This window comes from Eschrichtius robustus, chromosome 10, assembly GCF_028021215.1.
Source record: "Eschrichtius robustus isolate mEscRob2 chromosome 10, mEscRob2.pri, whole genome shotgun sequence".
Classification (NCBI taxonomy): domain Eukaryota; kingdom Metazoa; phylum Chordata; class Mammalia; order Artiodactyla; family Eschrichtiidae; genus Eschrichtius; species Eschrichtius robustus.
This window is the reverse complement of record NC_090833.1, coordinates 66,781,773-66,806,926: the sequence shown is the minus strand read 5'-3', so window position 1 is coordinate 66,806,926 and position 25,154 is coordinate 66,781,773. Positions and strand designations below refer to the sequence as shown.

The window sequence follows — 25,154 nt, the reverse complement described above, 5'->3', positions numbered from 1 at the left end:
ATGAACAACACAATAAATGAAATTAAAAATTCTCTAGAGGGAATTAATAGCAGAATAACTGAGGCAGAAGAACAGATAAGTGACCTGCAAGATTAAATAGTGGAAATAACTGCCATAGAGCAGAGTACACAGAAAAGAATGAAAAGAATTGAGGACATTCTCAGAGACCGCTGGGACAACATTAAATGTACCAGCATTCGAATGATAGGGGTTCCAGAAAAAGAGAAAAAGAAAGGGACTGAGAAAATATTTGAAGAGATTATAGTTGAAAACTTCCCTCATATGGGAAAGGAAATAGTCAATCAAATCCAGGAAGCACAGAGAGTCCCATACAGGATAAATCCAAGGAGAAACATGCCAAGACACATGTTAATCAAACTATCAAAAATTAAATACAAACAAAAAATATTGAAAGCAGCCAGGGAAAAGCAACAAATAACATACAAGGGAATCCCCATAAGGTTAACAGCTGATCTTTCAGCAGAAACTCTGCAAGCCAGAATGGAGTGGCAGGACATATTTAAAGTGATGAAAGGGAAAAACCTACAACCAAGATTACTCTACCTAGCAAGGATCTCATTCAGATTTGATGGAAAAATTAAAACCTTTAAAGACAAGTAAAAGCTATGAGAATTCAACAACACCAAACCGGCTTTACAACAAATGCTAAAGGAACTTCTCTAGGCAGAAAACACAAGAGAGGGAAAAGACCTACAACAACAAACCCAAAACAATTAAGAAAATGGTAATAGGAACATACATATTGAATAATTACCTTAAATGTAAATGGATTAAATACTTCAACCAAAAGACACAGACTGGCTGAATGGATACAAAAATAAGACCCATGTATACGCTGTCTACAAGAGACCCACTTCAAAACTAGGGATACACACAGACTGAAAGTGAGTGGATGGAAAATGATATTCCATGCAAATGGAATTCAGAAGAAAGCTGGAGTAGCAATTCTCACATCAGACAAAATAGACTTTAAAATAAAGACTATTACAAGAGACAAAGTGGACACTACAAAATGATCAAGGGATCAATCCAAGAAAAAGATATAACAATTGTAAATATTTATGCACCCAACATAGGAGCACCTCAATACATAAGACAAATGCTAACAGCCATAAAAGGGGAAATCGACAGTAACACAATAACAGTAGGGGACTTTAACACCCCACTTTCACCAATGGACAAATCACCCAAAATGAAAATAAATAAGGAAACACAAGCTTTAAATGACACATTAAACAAGATGGACTTAATTGATATTTATAGGACAGTCCATCCATAAACAACAGAATACACTTTCTTCTGTAGTGCTCATGGAACATTCTCCAGGATAGATCATATTTTGGGTCACAAATCAAACCTTGGTAAATTTAAGAAAATTGAAACCGTATCAAGTATCTTTTTCCAACCACAACACTATGAGACTAGATATCAGTTACAGGAAAAACACTGTAAAAAATACAAACACATGGAGGCTAAACAATATACTACTAAATAACCAAGAGACAACTGAAGAAATCAGAGGAAATCAAAAAATACCTAGAAACAAATGACAATGAAAACATGACGACCCAAAACCTATGGGATACAGCAAAAGCAGTTCTAAGAGGAAAGTTTATAGCAATACAATCCTACCTCAAGAAACAAGAGAAATCTCAAATAAACAACCTAACCTTACACCTAAAGCAGTTAGAGAAAGAAGAACAAAAAAAATCCCCAAAGTTAGCAGAAGGAAAGAAATCATAAAGATCAGATCAGAAATAAATGAAAAAGAAATGAAGAAAACAATAGCAAAGATCACTAAAACTAAAAGCTGGTTCGTTGAGAAGATAAACAAAATTGATAAACCATTAGGACTTCTCTGGTGGCACAGATGGTTAAGAAACCGCCTGCCAATGCAGGAGACATGGGTTTGAGCCCTGGTCTGGGAAGATCCCACATGCCGCGGAGCAACAAAGCCCGTGTGCCACAACTACTGAGCCTGTGCTCTACAGCCTGCGAGCCACAACTACTGAGCCTGTGTGCCACAACTACTGAAGCCTGCGTGCCTATAGCCCATGCTTCACAACAAGAGAAGCCACCACAATAAGAAGGCCGCACACCGCAACAAAGAGTAGCCCCTGCTCACTGTAACTAGACAAAGCCCGCGCACAGCAATGAAGACCCAATGCAGCCAAAATAATAAATAATAAATCAATAAATAAAACCTTACAAAAAACTGATAAACCACTAGCCAGACTCATCAAGAAAAAAGGGGAGAAGACTCAATAAACAAATTAGAGATGAAAAAGGAGAAGTAACAACTGACACTGCAGAAATACAAAGGATCATGAGAGATTACTACAAGCAACTATATGCCAATAAAATGGACAACCTAGAAGAAATGGACTTCTTAGAAAAGCACAACCTTCCCAGACTGAACCTGCATGAAATAGAAAATATAAACAGACCAATCACAAGTAATGAAATTGAAACTGTGATTAAAAATCTTCCAATAAATAAAAGCCCAGGACCAGATGGCTTCACAGGCGAACTCTATCAAACATTTAGAGAAGAGCTAACACCTATCCTCTCAAACTCTTCCAAAATATAGCAGAGGGAGGAACACTCCCAAACTCATTCTACAAGGCCAACATCACCCTGATACCAAAACCAGACAAAGATGTCACAAAAAAGAAAACTACAGGCCAGTAACGCTGATGAACATAGATGCAAAAATCTCCAGCAAAATACTAGCAAACAGAATCCAAAAGCACATTAAAAGGATCATACACCATGATCAAGTGGGGTTTCTCCCAGGGATTCAAGGATTCTTAAAAATACAGAAATCAATCAATGTGATACACCATATTAAAAAATTGAAGGATAAAAACCATACGATCATCTGAACAGATGAAGAAAAAGCTTTCAATGAAATTCAACACCCATTTATGATAAAAACTCTGCAGAAAGGAGGCACAGAGGAAAGCTACCTCAACATAATAAACGCCATGACAAACCCACAGCCAACATCGTTCTCACTGTGAAAAACTGAAACCATTTCCCCTAAGATCAGGAACAAGACAAGGTTCCCCACTCTCACCACTTTATTCAACATAGTTTTGGAAGTTTTAGCCACAGCAATCAGAGAAGAAAAAGAAATAAAAGGAATCCAAATCGGAAAAGAAGAAGTAAAACTGTCACTGTTTGCAGATGACATGATACTATACATAGAGAATCCTAAAGATGCTATACCAGAAAACTACCAGAGCTAATAAACAATGAATCTGGTAAAGTAGCAGGATACAAAATTAACACACAAAAATCTCTTGCATTCCTATACACTAATGATGAAAACTCTGAAAGAGAAATTAAGGAAACAACCCCATTTATCACTGCAACAAAAAGAATCAAATACCTAGGAATAAACCTACCTAAGGAGACAAAAGATCTATATGCAGAAAACTATATGACACTGATGAAAGAAATTAAAGATGATCCAAACAGATGGAGAGATATACCATGTTCTTTTATTGGAAGAATCAACATTGTGAAAATGACTATACTACCCAAAGCAATCTACAGATTTAATGCAATCCTTATCAAATTGCCAATGGCATTTTTCACAGAACTAGAACAAAAAATTTCACAATTTGTATGGAAACACAAAAGACCCCAAGTAGCCAAAGCAATCTTGAGAAAGAAAAATAGAGCTGGAGGAGTCAGGCTCCTGGACTTCAGACTATACTACAAAGCTACAGTAATCAAGACAGTATAGTACTGTCACAAAAACAGAAATATAGATCAATGGAACAGGATACAAAGCCCAGAGATAAACCCTTGCACATATGGTTACCTTATTTTTTACAAAGGAGGCAAGAATATACAACGGAGAAAAGAAAGCTTCTTCGATAAGTGGTGCAGGGAAAACGGGACAGCTACATGTAAAAGAATGAAATTAGAACACTTCCTAACACCATACACAAAAACAAACTGAAAATGGATTAAAGACCTAAATGTAAGGCCAGACACTATAAAACTCTTAGAGGAAAACATAGGCAGAACACTCTATGACATAAATACAGCAAGATCCTTTTTGACCACCTCCGAAAGTAACAGAAATAAAACCAAAAATAAACAAATGGGACCTAATGAAACGTAAAAGCTTTTGCACAGCAAAGGAAACCATAAACAACATGAAAAGACAACCCTCAGAATGGGAGAAAATATTTGCAAATGAATCAACGGACAAAGGATTAATCTCCAAAATATATAAACAGCTCATGCAGCTCAATATTAAAAAAACAAACAACCCAATCCAAAACTGGGCAGAAGACCTAAACAGACATTTCTCCAAAGAAGACATACAGATGGCCAAGAAGCACATGAAAAGCTGCTCAACATCACTAATCATTAGAGAAATGCAAATCAAAACTACAATGAGGTATTCACCTCACACTGGTCAGAATGGCCATCATCAAAAAATCTCAAACAATAAATGCTGGAGAGGGTGTGGAGAAAAGGGAACCCTCTTGCACTGTTGGTAGGAATGTAAATTGAGACAGCCACTATGGAGAACAGTATGGAGGTTCCTTGAAAACCTAAAAACAGAACTACCAAATGACCCAGCAATCCCACTACTGGGCATATTCCCTGGGAAAATCATAATTCAAGAAGAATCATGTATCACAACGTTCTTTGCAGCAGTATTTACAATAGCCAGGACATGGAAGCAACCTATGTGTCCACTGACAGATGAATGGATAAAGAAGATGTGGCACATATATACAACGGAATATTACTCCACCAGAAAAAGAAACGAAATTGACTTATTTGTAGTGAGGTGGATGGACCCAGAGTCTGTCATATGGAGTGAAGTAAGTCAGAAAGACACAAACAAATACCATATGCTAACACATATATAAGTGATCTAAAAAAAAAATGGTTCTGATGAACCTAGGGGCAGGACAGGAATAAAGATGCAGATGTAGAGAATGGACTTGAGGACACGGGGAGGGGGAAGGGTAAGCTGGGATGAAGTGAAAGAGTAGCACTGACATATATACAGTACCAAATGTAAAATAGATAGCTAGTGGGAAGCAGCTGCATAGCACAGCGAGATCAGCTCAGTGCTTTGTGACCACCTAAAGGGGTGGGATAGGTAGGGTGGAAGGGAGACACAAGAGGGAGGGGATATGAGGATATATGTATACATATAGTTGATTCACTTTGTTATACAGCAGAAGCTAACACAATATTGTAAAGCAATTATACTCCAATAAAGATGTTAAAAAAAAATTTTAAATCCCCAGGAAATAGAAATAGAATCTGGATAATAAATAAAGTCTAACCTTTAAAAAAAAAAAAAAAAAAAAAGAAGCTTATCAAACTGCAAGAAGGATGACTACAATGAAAATCATACTTGGGAACATCATAATTAAAGTGCTTAAAACCAAAGGTTAAATATTGAGGAAAAAAGCCAGCCAAAACTGACACATCACATTTAAGTGAACAATGAAACAAATTCCCAGTGATACTGTGAGAAACAGTGGAGTGCAGAAGACAGAAAAGTGATGTTTTTAAATTGCTTTTAAAAAATATATAAACAGTCAATTAATCCAGAAAAAGGAAGGAAATGGGAACAGAGGAACAAAAAATAGGACAAATGGAAAACAAATGGTAAGATGGTACACCTAAACCCAACCATATTAATAATTAAATTTAAGTGCACTAACGCTGCAATGAAAAGGAAGAAATTGTCAGAATGAATAAAAAACAGAATCTTACTCTGTACACTTTAAATATTAAGACACCTATAGATGGAAATTTAAAGAATAAGAAAAAGGTAATCTCCCATGGAAAATGTAACCATTAAAGAGACTGACTGGCTATATTAACATCATAAAATTGGATTTCAAGTCAACAGAATATTATTATAGTTAAAAGTGACATTTTACAATAGCAAAGGGTTCAATTAATTAGAAAGAAATGACAGTCATAAGTATGTACGCCCCTAATAAAACAGCTTTAAAATACATGAAGCAAAAGTTGACAAAATTAAAGGGAAAACAGAAAAATCTACAACATACTGGAAGATTTTTAACACCTCTCTCAGCAACTGATAGAAAAACTGATTTAAAAACTAAGGATAAAAATCACTAAAGACAGAAGATCTGAACACTGTCAACCACAATGACATAATTAATATTGATATTTAAGGAACACTCCAGCCAATACCTGCAGATTATGAATTATTTTCAGGTATAAATAGTACATTCATCAAAACTATATGCTGGACCATACAACAAGTCTCAATAAATTTCCAAATACAGTAATCTTATAGAACACTATCTCTGACCATAATGGAATTATATTAGAAGTGAATAAAAATAAGATATACAAGGAAAAAACACAAACATTTCAAAAGTAAATAACACATTTTCTAATAACCAAAGGGGCAAAATGAAAATCACAAGGGAAATTAGAAACATTTCTAACTGAATATTTATTTGTAAAGTTTACAAGCTAATATTAAAAGTTCTATAAAAACGCAGTAGAGCAAGAGTCTACAGAGCATCCTTGAAAAAGAACAAAGTGACTTACAGTACCCACATTTCAAGAGGTTACTATACAGCGACATGTATTACTGGGTATTTTTCTGGACTCTATTCTGTTATATCAATTATTTTGTCAATCATTACGCCAATACCACACCATTTTTTTCTTTTTTAGCTTGATAAATAGGTCTCAAAATTGGGTAGTGTAAGTCCTCCAACTTTATTTTTTACTATTTGGTTGGCCAAAAAGTTCGTTTGGGGTTTTCCATAACATCTTATAGAAAAACCGAAATGAACTTTTTGGCCAACCAAATACTTTATTTTGCTCTTTTAGGTCCCTTGCATTTCCCTATACATTTTAGAATTGGCTTGTATTTATCTAAAAACTATAGCTTTCTGGAATTTTGATTGGGATTACATAATAAATAGATCAATTTGGGGAGAACTGACATTTTGACAACATTGCATCTTCTGATTCATGAACTTGGCCTAGCTGTCCACTTATATATGTCTTTTAATTTCACTCTGCTATGTTTTGTACTTTTCAGTGTATAGGTCCGGGGCATATTTTGTCAAATTTATCCTTAATTATTACACAGGTTTTGATATTCTTATAAATGGTCTTTTTCGATTTCAATTTCTAATTATTTGTTTCTAATATTTAGATATATAATTGACTTTTGTAAATTGATGGTATCTTGCAACACTGTTAAATTTTCTTACTATTTCTAGTTGTTTCATCATAGATTCAGTACGCTTTGTATACGGACGCTCAGGTTCTGTGAATAAAAAGAGTTTTACTTCCTTATTTCTAATTAGCATGATTTTATTTGTTTCTTGCCTTATTGTACTAGTTAGAATCTCCAGTACAATGTTGAATATAACTGACTTGTTCCTTATGTTAGAAGGAGAGCATTCAGTGTTTAATAAGAAAGAAATATGTCTTATACAAACTCTTCTAGTGAAGTAAAAAAGAGAGAATACTTTGCAATTCATAGTAGGACACCAGCATCACCTTGATAAAATCTAACAAGAAACATTCAAGAAAGGAAAAGTACAGCCCAATATCCCTCATAAAGATAGATGTTAAAATCCTAAGAAAAATACTGGCCAATTGAATCCAGCAATATGAAAATAATAAAACATTACAACAAAGTTAGGTTTATTTCAAAGAATACAAAACTGAATTAATAATTGAAAAACAATCAATGTAATAACCATGTTAACAGAATACATGAGAAAAGCCTTAGCATCATCTTAAAAGACACATTGTATACAATCAATACCTGTTCATGAAAAAGCTTTCAAACTGTGAATAGATGGGAACTTCCTAATATGATAAATGATATTTACAAAAAAACCCCATAGCATATAGAGTGTTTAAAGGTTAAATACTGTAAGTTTCAAAAAGAAGCAAAACTAATCAATGATGATAGAAGTCAAAACTGGTTACATCGTAGGGGTAGCCACTAATTAGGAACATTATGGAGGTTTACTGAATACTGGTAATATTCTACATCTTGATCTGAGTGGTATTTATATGGATGTGTTCTATTTGTGAAATGTCATTGAGTTAAACACTTAAGGTTTGTACACTTTACTATTTGTATGTTACACTTCAATAAAATCGTTTACAAAAAATTTCAAGTGTTTTCATGAAACTATAAATTACCCTTAAAGTTATAGTGCTAAGTGCCAACATGGCCAAGACACTTTAAAGAACAGTAAGAAAGTAATCTACCAAATATAAAGACTTACTATGAAGCTATACTGATTAAGATGATGTAACATTATCCAGGAATATAGAGAAAAGAGTCTAGAAAGAAACTCACAAATACACTGAACTAGGATATATGATAGAGGTAGCCCAGCACTACACAAGAAAAAAGGTGGATCATCCAATGGGTTGATTTGGAAAAACTAGCTACTATTTGGGGAAAAATAAATAAATAAAAATGGATCCTTACCTTATACTGTATGTGAAATACAATTCCAAATGAATTATGGACATAAATGACATAAGCAAAGCTTTAAAACTTTTTGAAGGAAACAGAGCTGCAAATATTTCCATATTTGGAGTAGGGAAGAATTTCTTAAATGAGCACTAACTATAAAAGATTAAATTTTCTAAATTAAAATTAAGAATATCTGTTTATATGACATGTTAAAGAAAATGAAAAGACAAGGTACACACTGAAAGAAGATATTTGCCACACATTCAACTTACTAGGGATTAATATCAAGGACATTTAAAGAACTTTTACAAATCTATAAGAAAAAAATCCAGTACAAGAATGGATAAAAGACATAAATAGACATTTTGCAGAGGAAGGCACTCACTTGGCTAGTAATCGTAGGAGATACAACCAGATGCATTGTTGATGTGAGTAAAATTGATGAAAACCACTTTGAAAAATAAGTGACCAGTATTTTGTGAAAGTTTACATTTTCACACCCTAGACCTAGGATTTCCATTCTGAGATAGTTAATCCACAAAAATGCATGCACGTGTATACTAAGAATCATGTACAAAAATGTCAATTGCAGCATTATTCATAACAGCAAAAAACTGGAAATAACCCTAATACTCATCTACAAATGAATGGGCAAGTAGTTATGATATAATCACATATAACAAAATATTTTATATCAGTCAAAATAAATGAAGTTATACCAAACATCATAGATGAATCTTAACACAGTGATGAGTCAAAATTGCCAAATCCCAGGAAACAACACAATTTGATACATTTTTATAAATGGCAAAACTAAACAATATTCTATTTCCTCATAAATTTATATGAGATAAAACTTTCTAAAAAATAATCAAAATGATAAATAGTTCAGTAGTTACCTCTGGTGAGAGAATCAGGGTACCAGTAAAGGGTGAAGGATACAAGTAGATATAAGTTATTAGTAATTTCCTACCCTTGAATTAGTTGGTGGGACCAACAGTGTTTATTGTAACAAAAAAGTAACTTAATTAAAATAAATATGCATGTAACATAATACTGTGTCATGATACAAATCTTATGACTAATCCAATTCTGTGCACCTAATGTCCAAAAAATGCAATATAATACAATACAAATTTAAAACTTGTCATCTTACGTTTGAGTTGTTAGCAAGACAAAATATGCTGGGTTGAAAAATTACTGGATCATTAAGGTTAAAGGATCATTAATAAACATTTAAGCTCCCAATTATGTACTTGTGTTAATTTCATTTCTTTAAATTCTAACATTTAAAGACGTGCTGAGTGCCTTAAAAACAAATAAATTTATAGGAATAAGATTGTTTTATAATACATATTTAGAGATGACAGTTACCTTGAAAATTATCTAAAAGAGGTACCACTGGATATTTTCTATATGACAGGCTCTGCATTTGACATGCATTACCTCATTAATCCTCACAAAACTCTTATGATAAAGATACTATTAATATCAACACTTTATTTGTGAAGAAACTTTGGCTAAAGGGTTAAGAAATTTGCTCAAGTTCACAAAGCTCACAGGCAAAGCTATAATTTGATCCCAGGTTTATTTGAATCCTGAACCTGCATATTTATCTATACCTTTGTACTACCTCACTTAATAGGACAAGAATAGGTAGAAAAGTCAACTGATCTGTCCAAAATCATATATCAAGATAGTGATAGAACTGGGACTAAATGGTATTAACCACCACATACCAGGAATTATGGCAAGTACTTTTATGCGACTTTCTATTCAATACTCTTTTCATTCCATTACCCCATTCAATAAAATGTCTCAAAATGGACATGACCTATTAATTTCCTCTTCATTATCATATATCAACCAAATGTTTCATCCCAATAACTATACCAGATACACCCTGTGTTTCTACATGCATTTCTATATGAATCCACATTGTATATAATATTTATGTCTACAGAGTACAAAAAAATAGCACAACGTAAGTCTGCCATGCTTATATTCTAATATATGCAAATTTATTCAATTTTTGTGTTTTAGTCAATTATACTAGAAAATTTAATATGATATTATACTGGGTAACATTTTTAGAAAATGTCTCACCTGTTCTGAGTGGTCTGAATCACATTCTTGAGGTAAAGGATAGAGTGCTCCTTGTGACTCCTGAAGCTTTTCTTTTAATGCAGCGTTTTCCTGCTCTTTTTGAAATAGCTTATCCTGAAGATTAACAACACTTTGTCGGAGCATAGCTTCACTTGATTTTGTGGTTTCAAACCAAATATGTAACTCATTGTAAAGCTGTTTCAAAACATATAACCAAATTTATTAATGATCAATAAAATAGTTATGCCTATACATATATACAAACTTATACATATATACGGTCTATATATGACATACTCATTGCCCTCAAGTTATTTTAATAGTCTAAGAGGAATAACAATATAAAAACATATGGGAAACTAAATGATATAATCACCTACCAATATAAAACTCCAACTGATGTTAAAAAGACAAGATGTTCTATTGGCCAGTTGTAATACAGGGATGCAAACATTTTAAGCTAGCTATATTAATCTTCATGATAAAGAATGGACTTGAACTGAGCCATGATGGTATTATAGAAATTGAATGAAAACAAAAAAGTCATTCTAAAGATAGAAGAAATGTAAAAAAAAATATGTACAGTGGTAGGAAGAAACAGAAAGGGAGAGTAAGATCTATCAGCCTAATTGGATTCAATATATACATTTGAAAGAAAAAAAGAAAAACTTTCATTGAGAGTTCCCATTTAGTAAAAACTAGCATCTACTGCTAAAGTAGAGGAGGAGCAGCAGAAGGAATAATAAGAGACAAAGCCAGGCAATAAGATTGTAGATGGAATGTATAGACTCCTGAATGCCAGGTTAAGGAAGATGGATTTATTCCTGTAGAGAACAGGAAATCACTGAAGACCTCGGTCAGAGTGATAAAAACAGAATCAGGGTCCAAAGTGATGACAGATAATTTTTTTTAACTCAAGGCAACATGAATTAAATAAATTTAAAACTAGGGTTTATTAAGACTGTGAGACAGCATAAGGTATATAACTGGTGGCATAGAGTCATATATAGTAAACAGTGGTATTCCTCCAATACACACGAACTTACTTGGTGATGAAAATCCTAACTTACGATTGTGAATTAATGAGGCATAATTCAATTTGTGGTAACTGAGTCTGACAAAAAAAAAAAACAAACCTGTATACATATTTGCTGACGACACTTGGAATGTGACCTAAGAATTAACATCTGCTTTTTTAAAAAAAATAAGGCTAATAGTGAGATAGTGAGATCTTATAACAAAAGCAAAATCTCCAAAGACAGAATCTCAAAATTATGTTAATACAGTAGGTTTTTAGGTTTGCTCATCCGAGTCAAGATGGGGAGGATCTTCGATTAGTTGGCCTTGCCTCATGGGAAGAAACTTAACTACAGAAAAGTTGGCAGAGTATTTTTTTGTTTGTATGCTACAGTTTATTTTTTTAAGTTTAAAATTTAAAAAAAGGCTTGTAAAACCTCTTTTTAAATGCTTTTCTTCAAATATATACTTTGTCATAAAAACAAGACCCTCCAAATCACTCCTCTGACATACAATTAGTTCAACATACTTTTTATTTTCTGTAAGGGATTATACCTTCATACTATTATAAATACTTTAAATAACCCATTTCACTTTACAGCCAGTCTAAAAATTGTTTTATAAAGAAAGGGTTGTCTTCATGATTTATAAAGAATTGCAGGATATAAATTTGTACTTTCCCTTCCAACTACCTTTATACCAGGGAATATGTCCAATGTTCTTTCCACAGCTGATACCATTGGATATTCTAGAAGGGAAGGGAGAGGAGGAACCTGACAGCTTTGAGGAACAATGAAGGGATCATAGTGGGCCTTTCAGAGACCTACCTGTGCCGTGTTGCTGAGTTTCATGATTGAGTTCAGGGCAGAAAAGGAAAAAGCAAAATCTAAAGACAAGAGCGAAGTTGACTAGAAAGAACTAAAGCTGTGTCCAATAGCATACAGACTCTTTTATTCAGTAAAAGATTATTTAACCCTTCTCCCTCTTATTTATATGCTTTATTAATACTAATCAGCTTTTACCCAATCAGCACAAATCTTTGGAGGAAAATAATAGAACATAATATTATTAAAAAATGTAGTTTTCAAATTATACCTCAATAAAAATTTTTTAAAAAGAATTTACAGATTTCAAATATTTAAGAATCTCATGAACATTAATAAATATTGGCAACACAGTTTCCCTCCCATTGCCCAAGGTGCAGGCATAATGACAGTGTGTCATCAGGAACGAGGACCAATTTCCTAGCCATCAGTATCAAGGATGTGGATACTTTTCTCTTGGGTGCCATGTCTTGGGATCTTCTTTCACAGATGTAAGGCTCCAGGGCCTATTCCTTCATGGACGAAGGCTCTATCTTAATGTCTGTTTTCTTGTCTCTTCTCTTCTCTCCTCTCTTTATTGTTCCCATAAAAATGAAGACTAACAGCTCTCTTCTTGTGTTCTCTACTTGGCTCTCTCTGCCATTAAATTTATGCGGTTGTACTTCCTATTCAGAAGTTGCCCTGGCTTAATCTCATATGACTGGGTGGGCAACTCTAGACATTGAGGCAAGCTCTATCTTTCTCTGAAAATATCCACCCTTCCACCAAGCAGCAGGTGAAAAAGAACTTTAAAAAGCCTGAAACAGGTGATCTAGATCAGCCTTACTCTAGGAATTGGGACAAACTCTCTATTATTCCTTAGTTCTTACTCAAAATATACATCTCCTACTTGCCCATTTTCTTGATGGCTAATTGGACTTCACTTATTTAATAGCAATCAGACCACTCAGCCGTGGACTTAGAGAAAGCAAAGACAGTCCTCCAGTCATTTTTAATTCTAGGCCCCAGTCCACCAGTAAACTTAGCTAGAAAAGCCTTCAAGAAGTTTGTCTGTCTATTTTTATTTCTAAAGTGTTTTTTGGTGACAAAGCCTCAGGATGATAGAATGTTTGTTTCTCTAGAGATCCCACAAGAAGGCAAAGGTTTTGGATGTTCTGGTCCCCTGGTTAGACACCATCTTATTCTCATCCCATTAATAACAGCAGAGTGAGTCAAAAAATACCTCTCAAGTGAGTCAATTAGGTAATATAACAAATTCATTCATCTGCTTAGGTTTAGGCATCCTGATTAGGCATGCTTTTTCTCTATTAGCAATTGCAATTGCTTTCAGAAGTTTTCAGAGAGGCACTTTTCTCTATAATTTCCTTCCTCTAATAGTCCAAAAAGCTGGAATAGATCAGAATCTTTTGCAAGATTCTGGCCTATAAAAATTTAATCATACATTCCCCTATATACTTTACAAGTACCAATCATTATAATCCATAAGCAATTTATTATGTTTACTATTCTTCATGTTATTTTTTGTCAAAGAATTTAAAGTGAAAAAACACTATAAGGGTCTCTAGGGGACAGAAAGCAGGTTATCTCCAGAAATAGCACCCCCAAACTCCAAGTCCTTTAATTTTCAGGGGCTTAGACTGAAGTACTCTTCTTCTTATATTTTTATTAATGTTGAGGAACAAGATGATATATTATTTACCTTAAAAATTTTGGAAATGTATAAGCTCTGTGACCCAATGACTAATTTGTTTAAAGAATGTAATATTCCATTTTTGTAAGTATACTATCTGCTACTCTGATTGAGATAATAAATTTTACAAGTAAAAACTATAACTGTTCACAGCATAAAAATGAGAAGAAAACAATCTGATTTAACATCCAGTTTAAACTAAAAGTATGTATAACCTAACTCCTTATTTTCCTGGATTGATATTAGCTCACATCATGTAATTATCATTAAATAGAACCAAAACTGATAAAATACATATTTAGTACCCCAAACATGTTAGATGGTCTAGAAGTTGAAAATGCTGATACAATTCCTACCTATGTTTAAATCATACACATGTATATAAATGACATGCAAAGGTAGAAAAACTATTAAAACTTAAATAAATGGTTACAGCATGCTCAGGGGAAGAAAACACACTAGTTTATTTATCTTGATGGGTATTTCTCGTCTAGAGGAGCCCTCCACATTATGTTAGGTAATTTTGTGTATGAGACTAATGATTTGTTATGGAGACCTCGAGGAAAATATGACTCACCTCTTTCCTGTGCTCAAAATTTTTTTCTTTTTTCTCTTCACTTTTATCTCCCTTCCTCATTCCCCTTATCCTACCACTGAAGGCAACTATTTTTATCCTTTCAGATAACAAAATAAATACTATGATATAAATCAACTTAATAACTGGGAAAAAAGGAAGGGAAATGAGAGGAAAAAAATGTAGAGAGGAGAATTGAGAGAACAGAGGAAACAGAGAAACTCCATTAGAAACAGTAAATTAAGACCTAACTCTTAAAGAAGTAAACTTAGTAAGAATTGGAAATAAACTATTACTGTAATTCAACTCACCTGAGTCTTACAGCTAGGCCTCAATTATTATTTGGGGATAATATAATTAATTTATGTGAAAATATATTTACAAATCTTAATTTGTAAGTAAACAGTTTCGTTTCATTGTTGCATGGACTACTTGATTACTCTAATTTATTGAAAAAAATCTAGAAAACTACATGTGGAAGAGGAATAAAGACAAGTATTAAGTAAAATGTTCTAGGATTAGAATGAATAATTTGATGTAAATGAACACTGGAAGTCTGAACAGTAGCATACTGTTTATTCATGATAAATAATGTAATGTGATCATTCCCAAATTTAAAAATCCTTAACCCCACAGATGATATATTTTAGGGGTGGGGTGGGGGGGTGACAGGTCTAGTAAAAAAAATCTGCAGGTCAAAAAAATCTGTAGGTCAAAAAGTTTAAAGTTGCAACAAAATAGAAGAAACAAAATTTGTACAATCAGGAGAAACAGTGGCTGAAGAATAATGATGGGGGCTCTTGTCACAGAGGATGATAACATGCTGGGCTCCCCTTTCACCAAAAAGAATGCAATGGAATATTCTGAATAACATTTAACTCAGATATCAAAACAAACCCCCAACATTAAAAGTTATTGAGTATTGAAAGAATTTTGAGTAGAATGAATTATGCAAGTTTATAGAATCTATTACAGAACACTTTAAGGATAAGACCACATTATTCTATGCATAACTGAACTATACTGTGGGCTCTATAATAGAGTTTAACATTGTGGGTTTTGGACTCAAGATTACCTACATTTGAATTCTACCACCTGGTAGCTGTTTGATTTTAAACAATACTCTAAGACTCAGTTACTTGATCTATAAAATAATAAGGGATACTAATAATAATATACCACACAGGGCTGGTGTGGGGCTTAAACAGTGGGCAAAAGCCCTTTTCCCAGTGGCTGATACAAAATAAGCTCAATAAATGTTAACCATTATTCATATATGGTTGTTGGAGGTGACTTACATTTGTACCTCAGCTTAAATAATATATTTCTAAAATAGTGTGTGTACATGTAAACACACATTCTCCCTGGCTTATAGCACAAGTTTATGTTATCTTTATGATTATGCTCCAACTGGAAGGCCTTCCAACTTGTAGTCTTAGTTTTTCTACATTTTTATACCACTCCAGGACCACTCACTCAAATAGTTAAAAATTAAATGGACTGGAATAGTATTTAAATTAAGATAGAAATATATACCTGTAAAGGTTAAAAATACTTTAACAATTCAAATAAACATCTATGATTTTTAAATTGCATTATCCAAAGTGGGATAGTGTTGCACATAACTCCTCAAGGTTCAATAATTTAACATTTACTGATCATTTCTCATGTGGTAGGCAGGTCTCCTTCAAACTCCATGATCCTCTGTGCTTTCTTACTATTTAATAACTTAAAAAAGCTATCTTTATGTATGAACTAATTAAGAGTGAACTGTACAACATTAATATAATGTCACTAGCTTTTTCATAAAAGGAACTGTTTCCTAGGGGGGTGTGTGAGTGAGTGTGTGTGTGTGTGTCTGTGTGTGTATGTGTACATATTCAATATTCTCTAATGAATGCTAATAGTCTAAGCTGACAACAAAGAGATGTTTACTGCAGCTTTATTTATAATAGTGAAATATTTAAACAGCATACATGATCAACACTGGAAAAATGGTTAAATAAGTTATATTAGGGCTTCCAAAATAGTTATATGTCATGATATTGTTTTCATATAACATGAAGTGAAAGATAATTAGGGTAGTCAAGATATATGTTAAAATGCATTTAAAAACCTAAAAGGAAATACACAAAATGTTAATGGTATTTGCCTCTGGAAGATGGAAGTATACAGTAAAGATTTTTTCCTGTGTTTTTATGGATAACTATTTACCCACAGACTACCAATGAAATATTAACTATAATGTCTACTAACTGTAGGCAAAATTTACGAAGTATAAATAAGTAATCATGAACTTTTGAATTAAGTCTAGTTGAACATACTAATGAAAACCTTAGGAACAACTTCAAGGATCTAATATAATATCAAAATTAAAATGCTACCATTAGAATTATAAGTTCAGCATGAGTATCAAGTTAAAAATCAGTGAAGTTCTCCTCTCCAACCCCCACCCCTTGAGAGGTAACTTTTGACGAACAAATAGAAAGAAAAGGGAGTTCAAACTTGGGGGGGAAAGAGAAAAAAATAGAGCAAATACAAGGAAAACTAAGCCAGTTCTCTAAAGCAGCAGATCTGCTTGCTTTTTTCTTTTTGCCTCCATGCTGTTCATAAGCACACCATATTGGCATCACATCTCTCATTATTGTCCATGATCATTCTTGGAGGGGACAGTCATGATCCTGGGGGAAGGTTTACATGGTTTCAAAAAGTATCCCAGATCAAAGTTCAGGTTATGACACGTTCTCCAAATAGGAGCGTATAAGCTCTACCTCTCCAAATTTAGTAAAAGCACTAACTGACTAGGGAATTTATGGCTTAAGCTATAGTTCATGTAGAAGAGTTATGGGAAATTTCTCTCACTGATGTCTTCTTATCTTCTCAGAATAAACATTATTAATATCACTTCATCAAAGAGTCTTTTTTATCCCTAAACTAGGAACCTGCCCCAGCTATGTTCCCAAACTTCCTACTACTGTTAGAACATGCATCATTCTTACACCTCCTATTTAATGTCTGTTATCAAATAGATTTTAAGCTGTGAGAAGTGAAGAATAAAGGCAGTAAAAAGGTCATCTATGCAGATAACTGGGGGAAGAGATTTCAGGCAGTGGAACCAAGTGCAAAGACCTTGAGGGTGAAGAATACCTGGTATGTTCAAGTGAAAAAACAAGTTAAATGTGGCCAAAGCAGAGAGATTAAGAAGTTAAGGCAAAGATGAGATCAGAGAGGTAATGCAGAGCCAGATCATGTAGAGTCTCACAGGTTGTAGTAAGGACTTCGGCTTTTACTTTTAATCAGACAAGAAACCAATGGGGGGAATTTAAGAGAGGAATGACCTGATTTGACTTACTAAGTTTTAGCAAGAACATACTGGCATCTATGTTGAGAATAAACTCAAAGTGGGTAAGGTCAGGAGCAAAGAAACAAAGTAGGAAACTACTGCAATCATTCAGGTAATACAAGTTAGTGGTCACAGCAGGGGTAGTGGGAAGTAGTAGGATTCCAGACACCCTCTGAAGGCAGAGCAGACAACAGCTTAGTTTTGAACATGTGAAATCTGAGATGCCCGTTAGGCATCAAGTTAAAAGATGCTAAGTAGGCGATTAGATATACTCTTTCCTAGAGTTCAGGGAAGAGATCCAGAGCAGATAATCAAATCTGGGAGTCATCAGCATATAGACAGTATGAATTTGAAAGCCTAGGTGAGTAGATAAAATCACCTAGGGTATGAATTTTAACAGAGGGGAAAAAAAGAGGCCCTAAGATTTTGGCTTGGAACATTTTAACATTTAGAGGACAGGGTGACTAGGGAAGACTAGAAAGAAACAGAAAAGAAACAGCTAGAAACTGAAAGAAGAAAACCACACAACTGTGATATGCTGTAAGCCAGGAGGAGAAAAAGGGTTTCAAAGGATAGAGTCATCAACTGTGACAGTGTTGCTGGTAAGTGAGGTAAGATGAAGACTGCTAGAAGATTACTGAATTCAGCAATATGGGAGTCACAAATGATTCTGCAAAGAGAAATTTTAGTGGCGTGAAAGGGGCAAAAACTTGATTGGAATAGGTTCAAAAGAGAATGGAAGAAGAGAACTTTGAGACAAGTTAGCTCTTGCAAGGAATATTGCTGGAAAAGGAGAGAAAGGAAGGGAAAGAAAGGAATATAGTAAGGTCAAGACAGGTTTTTTGTTGTTGCTTAATTGTTTTGTTCTTCCATGCAGATCAGAGACACAACAGCATATTTTTATGTGGTTAGAAATGATCCAGTAGGGAAAATTGACGCCGTGGAAGAGATGAGGAACAACCGCCTTCTGAAGTTTATAATAAAAAGTTGAGGAGGGAGACCTCAGTAATCATCAAATTATACTCTGGTAAATCCACGCTGTACTTTACATGTTTCTGTTGGAGCATGGGGAGGAGGAGGAGAGCAAGAGCTATACATACTGTCATGGAAATATACCCAAGGCATATTATTTGAAAACAGCAAGTTAAAGAACAGTAAGTATAGGCTAAATTAATTAATATTAAAAATGTAAGATACCTAGATTGGTGATATGTGTATATGTACACAGACACAGTATATAATGCATGAAAAGGTCTGGAATGACTACTCAGATTATTACCCCTGGGGAGGGGAATGAAATGAACTGGGATGAGCGGAAGAGAACTCAAATCTGTTATATCAGCATTATCAGTACTTCTATATCATTTCAATTTTTTATAATAATATATTCATGTAATTCTTATATAATTAAAAAGATGAAATAATTTTAAAATATTCTGTTCTTCTAGAGGAACTCTAGGATACACTCTCAAATATTAAGAGCAGTAAAGTCTAGGGCAAGGGCTTCAGGCAGGAGGGCAGAGAACTTTATTTTTTTATATGCTTCTGAATTTTTTGAAAATTTATCACAAGCATGTATTACTCTGGTAATAATCACTTCAAATAAAAATGTTTAATTATTCAGTTGTTTGAAATGATATAGAATCTACAAAAGTTCTCAGGTAGGGTATTAAAAAAATGGTTGCTCTCTGCAAAGGCTGCTAAGGAGGATCAACCAAAAAGTAGAATTAAGGCTGAAACAATTTATCTTAAATTTTAAGTTAAGCAAGGCTGAAAAAGGAATCTTAGAACAAAAGACTGAAAAAGTAAATAGCAAAGGAAACACTGCCTTTTTCTTCCACCTTACCAAGTTCTCTCTTGCTAACTGAGAGGAGAAACAGCAAAAGTATTTGCACATGAGAGAAAAGAGTTATGAACTTTAACAACAAGCAACCCTAAAGACATATTGTAATATAACTTGCCATGGGTTAGGGACTTTCAAGCAAAAATCAAGAAAGAGGAAGAAATGTTTGCATTAAATACCTACACAGTGAAAAAGAGAAAAGAATTAAAGTTACTAATAAGGTCCAATTTTTCAAGTTAATTTAGCAATGGAGTCTGGTTTAGAAACAAAAGCATAATGGGCAATCCCACCATATAAAACAAAAAGGTGGAGCTGTTCTATTCAAACTGGAGAGAATGGACACTACCCTGATGCTTGGTGTCATCCTCGTCCTGAGAGAAACTCAAAGGAAACACAGAATTTAGTCAAGAAACCACAGTTACAAAGCATCATTTGAAAGTATGTGTTTAAAGTTTACTTAATAGTTATTTATTTCAAATTAATTATAGATGTTGAATTTTCACAGTGCTTTTTTAGGAGAAGAGTAAGTTTAGACAGAAATAATCCCCAAATAACATGGACTGCACCATTTAACCTCTCTAAGCCTTGGCTGCCTCAACTATTAAGAGGAAATAACATCAATCTCATAGGGTTGATCTGTGTAGAAAATAAATTATTTCTATAAATATGTACACCACACAAAACATAAAGAATTCAATAAAAGTGTTTTTTAATTACTAGCTGTAATTATTGTTGCTGTGTCAGCATACCTAAATAGCTGGGTAAGCCTTCTTGAGGGGCTCCTTAAACAATTGTAAAGTAAAATGACTACTTAAAAGAAACACACAAAATAAAGAGAGAAAAATCCTTGAAAAATATTGATCCTAAATACCTCATCAGCATACCCATTTGTGTTTGTGCAGATTTGCCAATAAAATAATGTGCAAATTCTATAATTGAAAGACTGCTTTAGGTCATAAACTAGAATCATACTTGTTGAATAATTTCTCACTATAGAAGGCTGAATAATCCCATTCTCCAAATCCTTCCTGGTTTGAGGACTACAGTTCTAGTATGTTTCATAGTAGATATCAAAACTCCAATTTATAAAAACAATATCCTACAGAATAAATTTGCATGTATATTTTGAATGTTTCAGCCTAACAGCCATAAAAAACACTCACATAATTTTGAATATTACCAAATTGAATCATATTTCATTTTTAATTTTGAAGAAGCAATATAAAAGGGAGTAATAAAGCAATATTGAAATGTGCAAAAATTTGAATTCTATATATTTTTATAAGTTCACACATATAAATTTACATTTTTATGACAGAATAAAAGCATACTTTTTGATACGATATACTTTCAGCTGTGTGAGCATCTTCCTGGTTCCTCAGTACCTTCTGTGTGTCCATATTCAGAAGCTGAAGCTGCTGGATCAGTTCTGCTTGCTGTGCTGTATGCGCACTGTTCTGTTTGTACAGATTCTGTAGCTCCTGCAACTCCTTCCTGTGCAAAGCAAGCAATAAATAGAGAGAAGCATGAATAAAGATCATCTTAGTTAAATAATTTTGTTCATCTAAAGTTATACATCGGCCTCCAGTTTTTTCATCTATTATTTTTTACTGCAGGCAAACATATTAATAAGAGAAATAATATATGAAGTATTTAATATTTATCACATACACCTACAAAGTATTGATAGAACTACTATGACTTTCAAAGCCAAACACTTGCCAATTTTCTTTTATAGCTTGATAGTAATAAAAACCCTGGATATACAGTCATACTACCACCTTCTTATTGAAATTAAGCTACACTTCAGTTCCAAGAATTAATAAGCACTGATGCCAACTATCAGATAGTTCTGAATACAGGGTAACTCAACCTTTCATTTTATATTATATAGAAACTTAAATATATTAAAAAGAATCCAAAAAGGTAAATTAAGTTTTCAAACAAAAGTTCCTTAAAGTACCACTAGTTTGTCACCTCAGGGGCCTAGGCTGGGATTCCTGTGACTCCTCTAACCCATCTTGAAGGAAATGATGAGGTTTTTTGTCAGAAGGATGGAGAGCAATACAAGGTGAAATCACTCCTTCCAACCCACCCAGGGTAAACTTGGTAAGTAGAAGGACAAATGAACTGGAGTGACAGTCTTCATGGCCCTAAGGGTCCAGGAAAACCACACCTCTGGGATAGAGGTTTCCAGATTCCTGTGGTGGTGAATCCTGTGTGATACAGATCATATAAAACTGGAAAATATGTTGTAAAATAAATTTGAAGAGAAAGATATTTATAGAGATGTATTTCAGAAGTACACATTATAGTATATATTTTGGAGAGTATTTTTAATGGAGACTTTTCTTTACTTATAACCTCAAACTGGTGATTCATTCACATAAGATAAATCTTAAAAGAAAGAAGAAACATAAAAGATATGCAAACAGTTGTTGAACATGGATGAATATTAATATGGGAGAAATGAGCTCTGCTTATTTATTTATTTTTTATTTTATTTTTTTTTGCCGTGCCACACGGCTTGCGGAATCTCAGTTCCCTGACCAGGGATTGAACCCAGCCCACAGCAGTGAAAGTGCCAAGTCCTAACCACTGGACCACCAGGGAATTCCGGAGCTCTGCTTTTTTACAGGTTTAGAATATTAATGTTCTCCAGATACAACAGAAACCCCTGAACCCACACAGATACATGTACATACACCATCTGCCTTAGTCCTTTTGATATAACAAAACAGCACAGACTAGATAGTTTACAAAAACCAGAAAGTTATTTCTCATAGTTGGGGAGGCTGGAAGTTAGAGATCAGACTGCCAGCATAGTCAAGTGAGGACCCTCTTCCAGGTCGCACACTTATTGTTACATCCTCACACGGTGGAAGGCTCTAGGGGGCTTTGGGAGGTCTTTTTTACAAGAGGGTTCTACCCTCATAACTGAAGCACCTCCTTAAGAACCCCACCTTCTAATGCCATCACATTAGGCATTAGAATTTCAACATATGAATTTTGGGTGGACACAAACATTTAGACTATAGCACTTTTTTTCTGTAACTATTCAAAAAACTGAAAACTGTAGAAAATAATAGTCCAAAAATGGGGGAAGGGAAAGAAGAGAATCAATAATGGCCATGCCTTGAGAAAATACAATACAAGAGAGGGAGAGAAGAGACACATAGTAATGATTCTTGCTGAGTATTGTCATTTTTCAAGAATAACACTGGCAAGAGTTATCAAAGGAGATAGGCAGTAGCTGTAGGATAAAATTCCAACAGCATAGATAGTCAAGATATATGTTAGCCAAGAGATCTAAGTAAATGTTGCGTTTAGAACGGAGACATGATGAAGATAATACATATCATCTTTCAATACAATACAAAACACAGAAAACTTATTTCTCTTCTAATAATAGAACATATTTTTTCTTAAAGAGAGGGCCAGAATCAGTAATTGGCTTGGATTTAAGGGTCATTTGGAACAAAATATATGTATCTTTAATCAGAAGAAACACTTGAGTTGGGAGATGTTCATACTATGAGACAGTTGGGGAGTAAAAATCAACTAAGAGAAGAGCATATTCTTATCTCTCATCTTGTGCTATTTTCTGGGCATAATCTCAGTAAATGGAATGGAAGCATAATTTTATATTATGTATAAATGTTTCTTTCTTTGTGTCTTCTCACACCACCCTCTGAAAAGTAGATGAGATAGAATGTACAGCAATGTTGCAAATACGAAAGTGGAACTTGATCAGTATCAAAGTAAGCTGCAAATAAGGCTTTGGAAACATACATCTGGACCACTGGAAAACAGGGAATTTGTGCAGACCTATCTTCATTTGAAAATGAGTAAAGAAAAACAAACAGGACCTATTTAAAAGGAGGAGTATTTAGAATTAAGAAAAAAGAAATTTTATTGTGCATACTCAGAGGAAAATTATACCTCTGAGTAGGAGTTACTGAAGGAATTATAAGAAAGGTCTAGAAAATGTATGAAAAAGAAACCATTGCACTTCTCTGAATTATCTCAATAGAAAGCCAAGATGTGAAGATAATCTTAACAAAAATGTCTGTGAAGGTAGGGACTTTTTTGCTCACTGCTATAAATGGACAACCTAGCATAGTTCCTGTAGCCTATTAAATATTTGTTGTTGTCTTAGACACATCTTATACACCTTTTCAGATTCAGCTCACCAGCCTCCTAGATTCTTAGTCCCTTGCTCTGCCTCAGACTATTAACTACCACTTCAGCCTATAACATTTATGCAGCTCATGTGGCTCCATCACTTGAGGTCAACCACCAGCATGCCTAGCATACTTGTCTCCTTGTACCACTTCCAGATTAGGATAAAATGCTACAACACAGGCATGGTATAAGCAGCAAACTTTGATCAATGGAAGATAAAACACAAGAAGAGTTTTTTTGTTTGTTTCTTTTGTTTTTTCTATCTGATGGATTGCTATAGGGCATGGTTTCTTTCTACAGTCTGTCCAGAATCAACCTGAGTGGCTAATTCAATGCGCCTGACGTCTCTTCATGGCTCATCATGAAGCAGTGGCCAGCACAATAATGTTTCCTTGAATTACTCTTTATCCTTCCCTGCCTCAGATTATTCTTCTCTCACTCACTCTGCCTTGGAATTGAATCTCTCAAGTAAGTAATCAGTAACCTTCACTCAGCCTCTGTTTTCTAGGATATATGGGATAAGACAGTTGTTGAATGGATGAAATGATAAGGATAACATAAAGAAGGATTGTTAAGAAAGAAAGATGTCGTAATAGCATTAAAATCCATAATGAGAGAAGTTATGAGGCAAACCAAAACTATGGAAAGTAAAATTAATTGGTAGGTTCAAACTTGAGAAGTTCCTCCAGACACGGATTAAAAAGAATAAAGGAAAGTGTGGGTTGAGCTGAGACAATGTTGAGAACCAACAACACTTCTTCCCATCTCAAGAAGAATGTTGTGTCCGGTCTTACATTTAGGTCTCAAATCCATTTTGAGTTTATTTTTGTGTATGGTGTTAGGGAGTGTTCTAATTTCATTCTTTTACATGTAGCTGTCCAGTTTTCCCAGCACCACTTATTGAAGAGACTGTCTTTTCTCCATTGTATATCTTTGCCTCCTTTGTCATAGATTAGTTGACCACAGGTGTGTTGGTTTATCGCTGGGCTTTCTATCTTGTTCCACTGATCTATGTTTCTGTCAATATTATGACACAGTATGAGTGTGTTTCGTGTTTGGTAAT

The 25,154-nt window shown here is 34.0% G+C and overlaps 1 protein-coding gene across 5 annotated transcripts in view; it reads right to left on the bottom strand.

The window, feature by feature from the left end:
• CNTLN (centlein) overlaps window positions 1-25,154 on the bottom strand; it is a 333,334-nt gene that overhangs the window by 170,706 nt on the left and 137,474 nt on the right. For 4 of the 5 annotated variants that reach the window (XM_068552481.1, XM_068552482.1, XM_068552485.1 and 1 more), the window contains exons 7-8: window positions 21,238-21,396; window positions 10,616-10,810 (exon numbers count right to left, since the gene is read on the bottom strand). In XM_068552481.1, the coding sequence (XP_068408582.1) occupies window positions 10,616-10,810; window positions 21,238-21,396 (354 nt within the window). The remainder of the gene's footprint in view (window positions 1-10,615; window positions 10,811-21,237; window positions 21,397-25,154) is intronic. The other variant, XM_068552483.1, reaches the window with a different exon arrangement.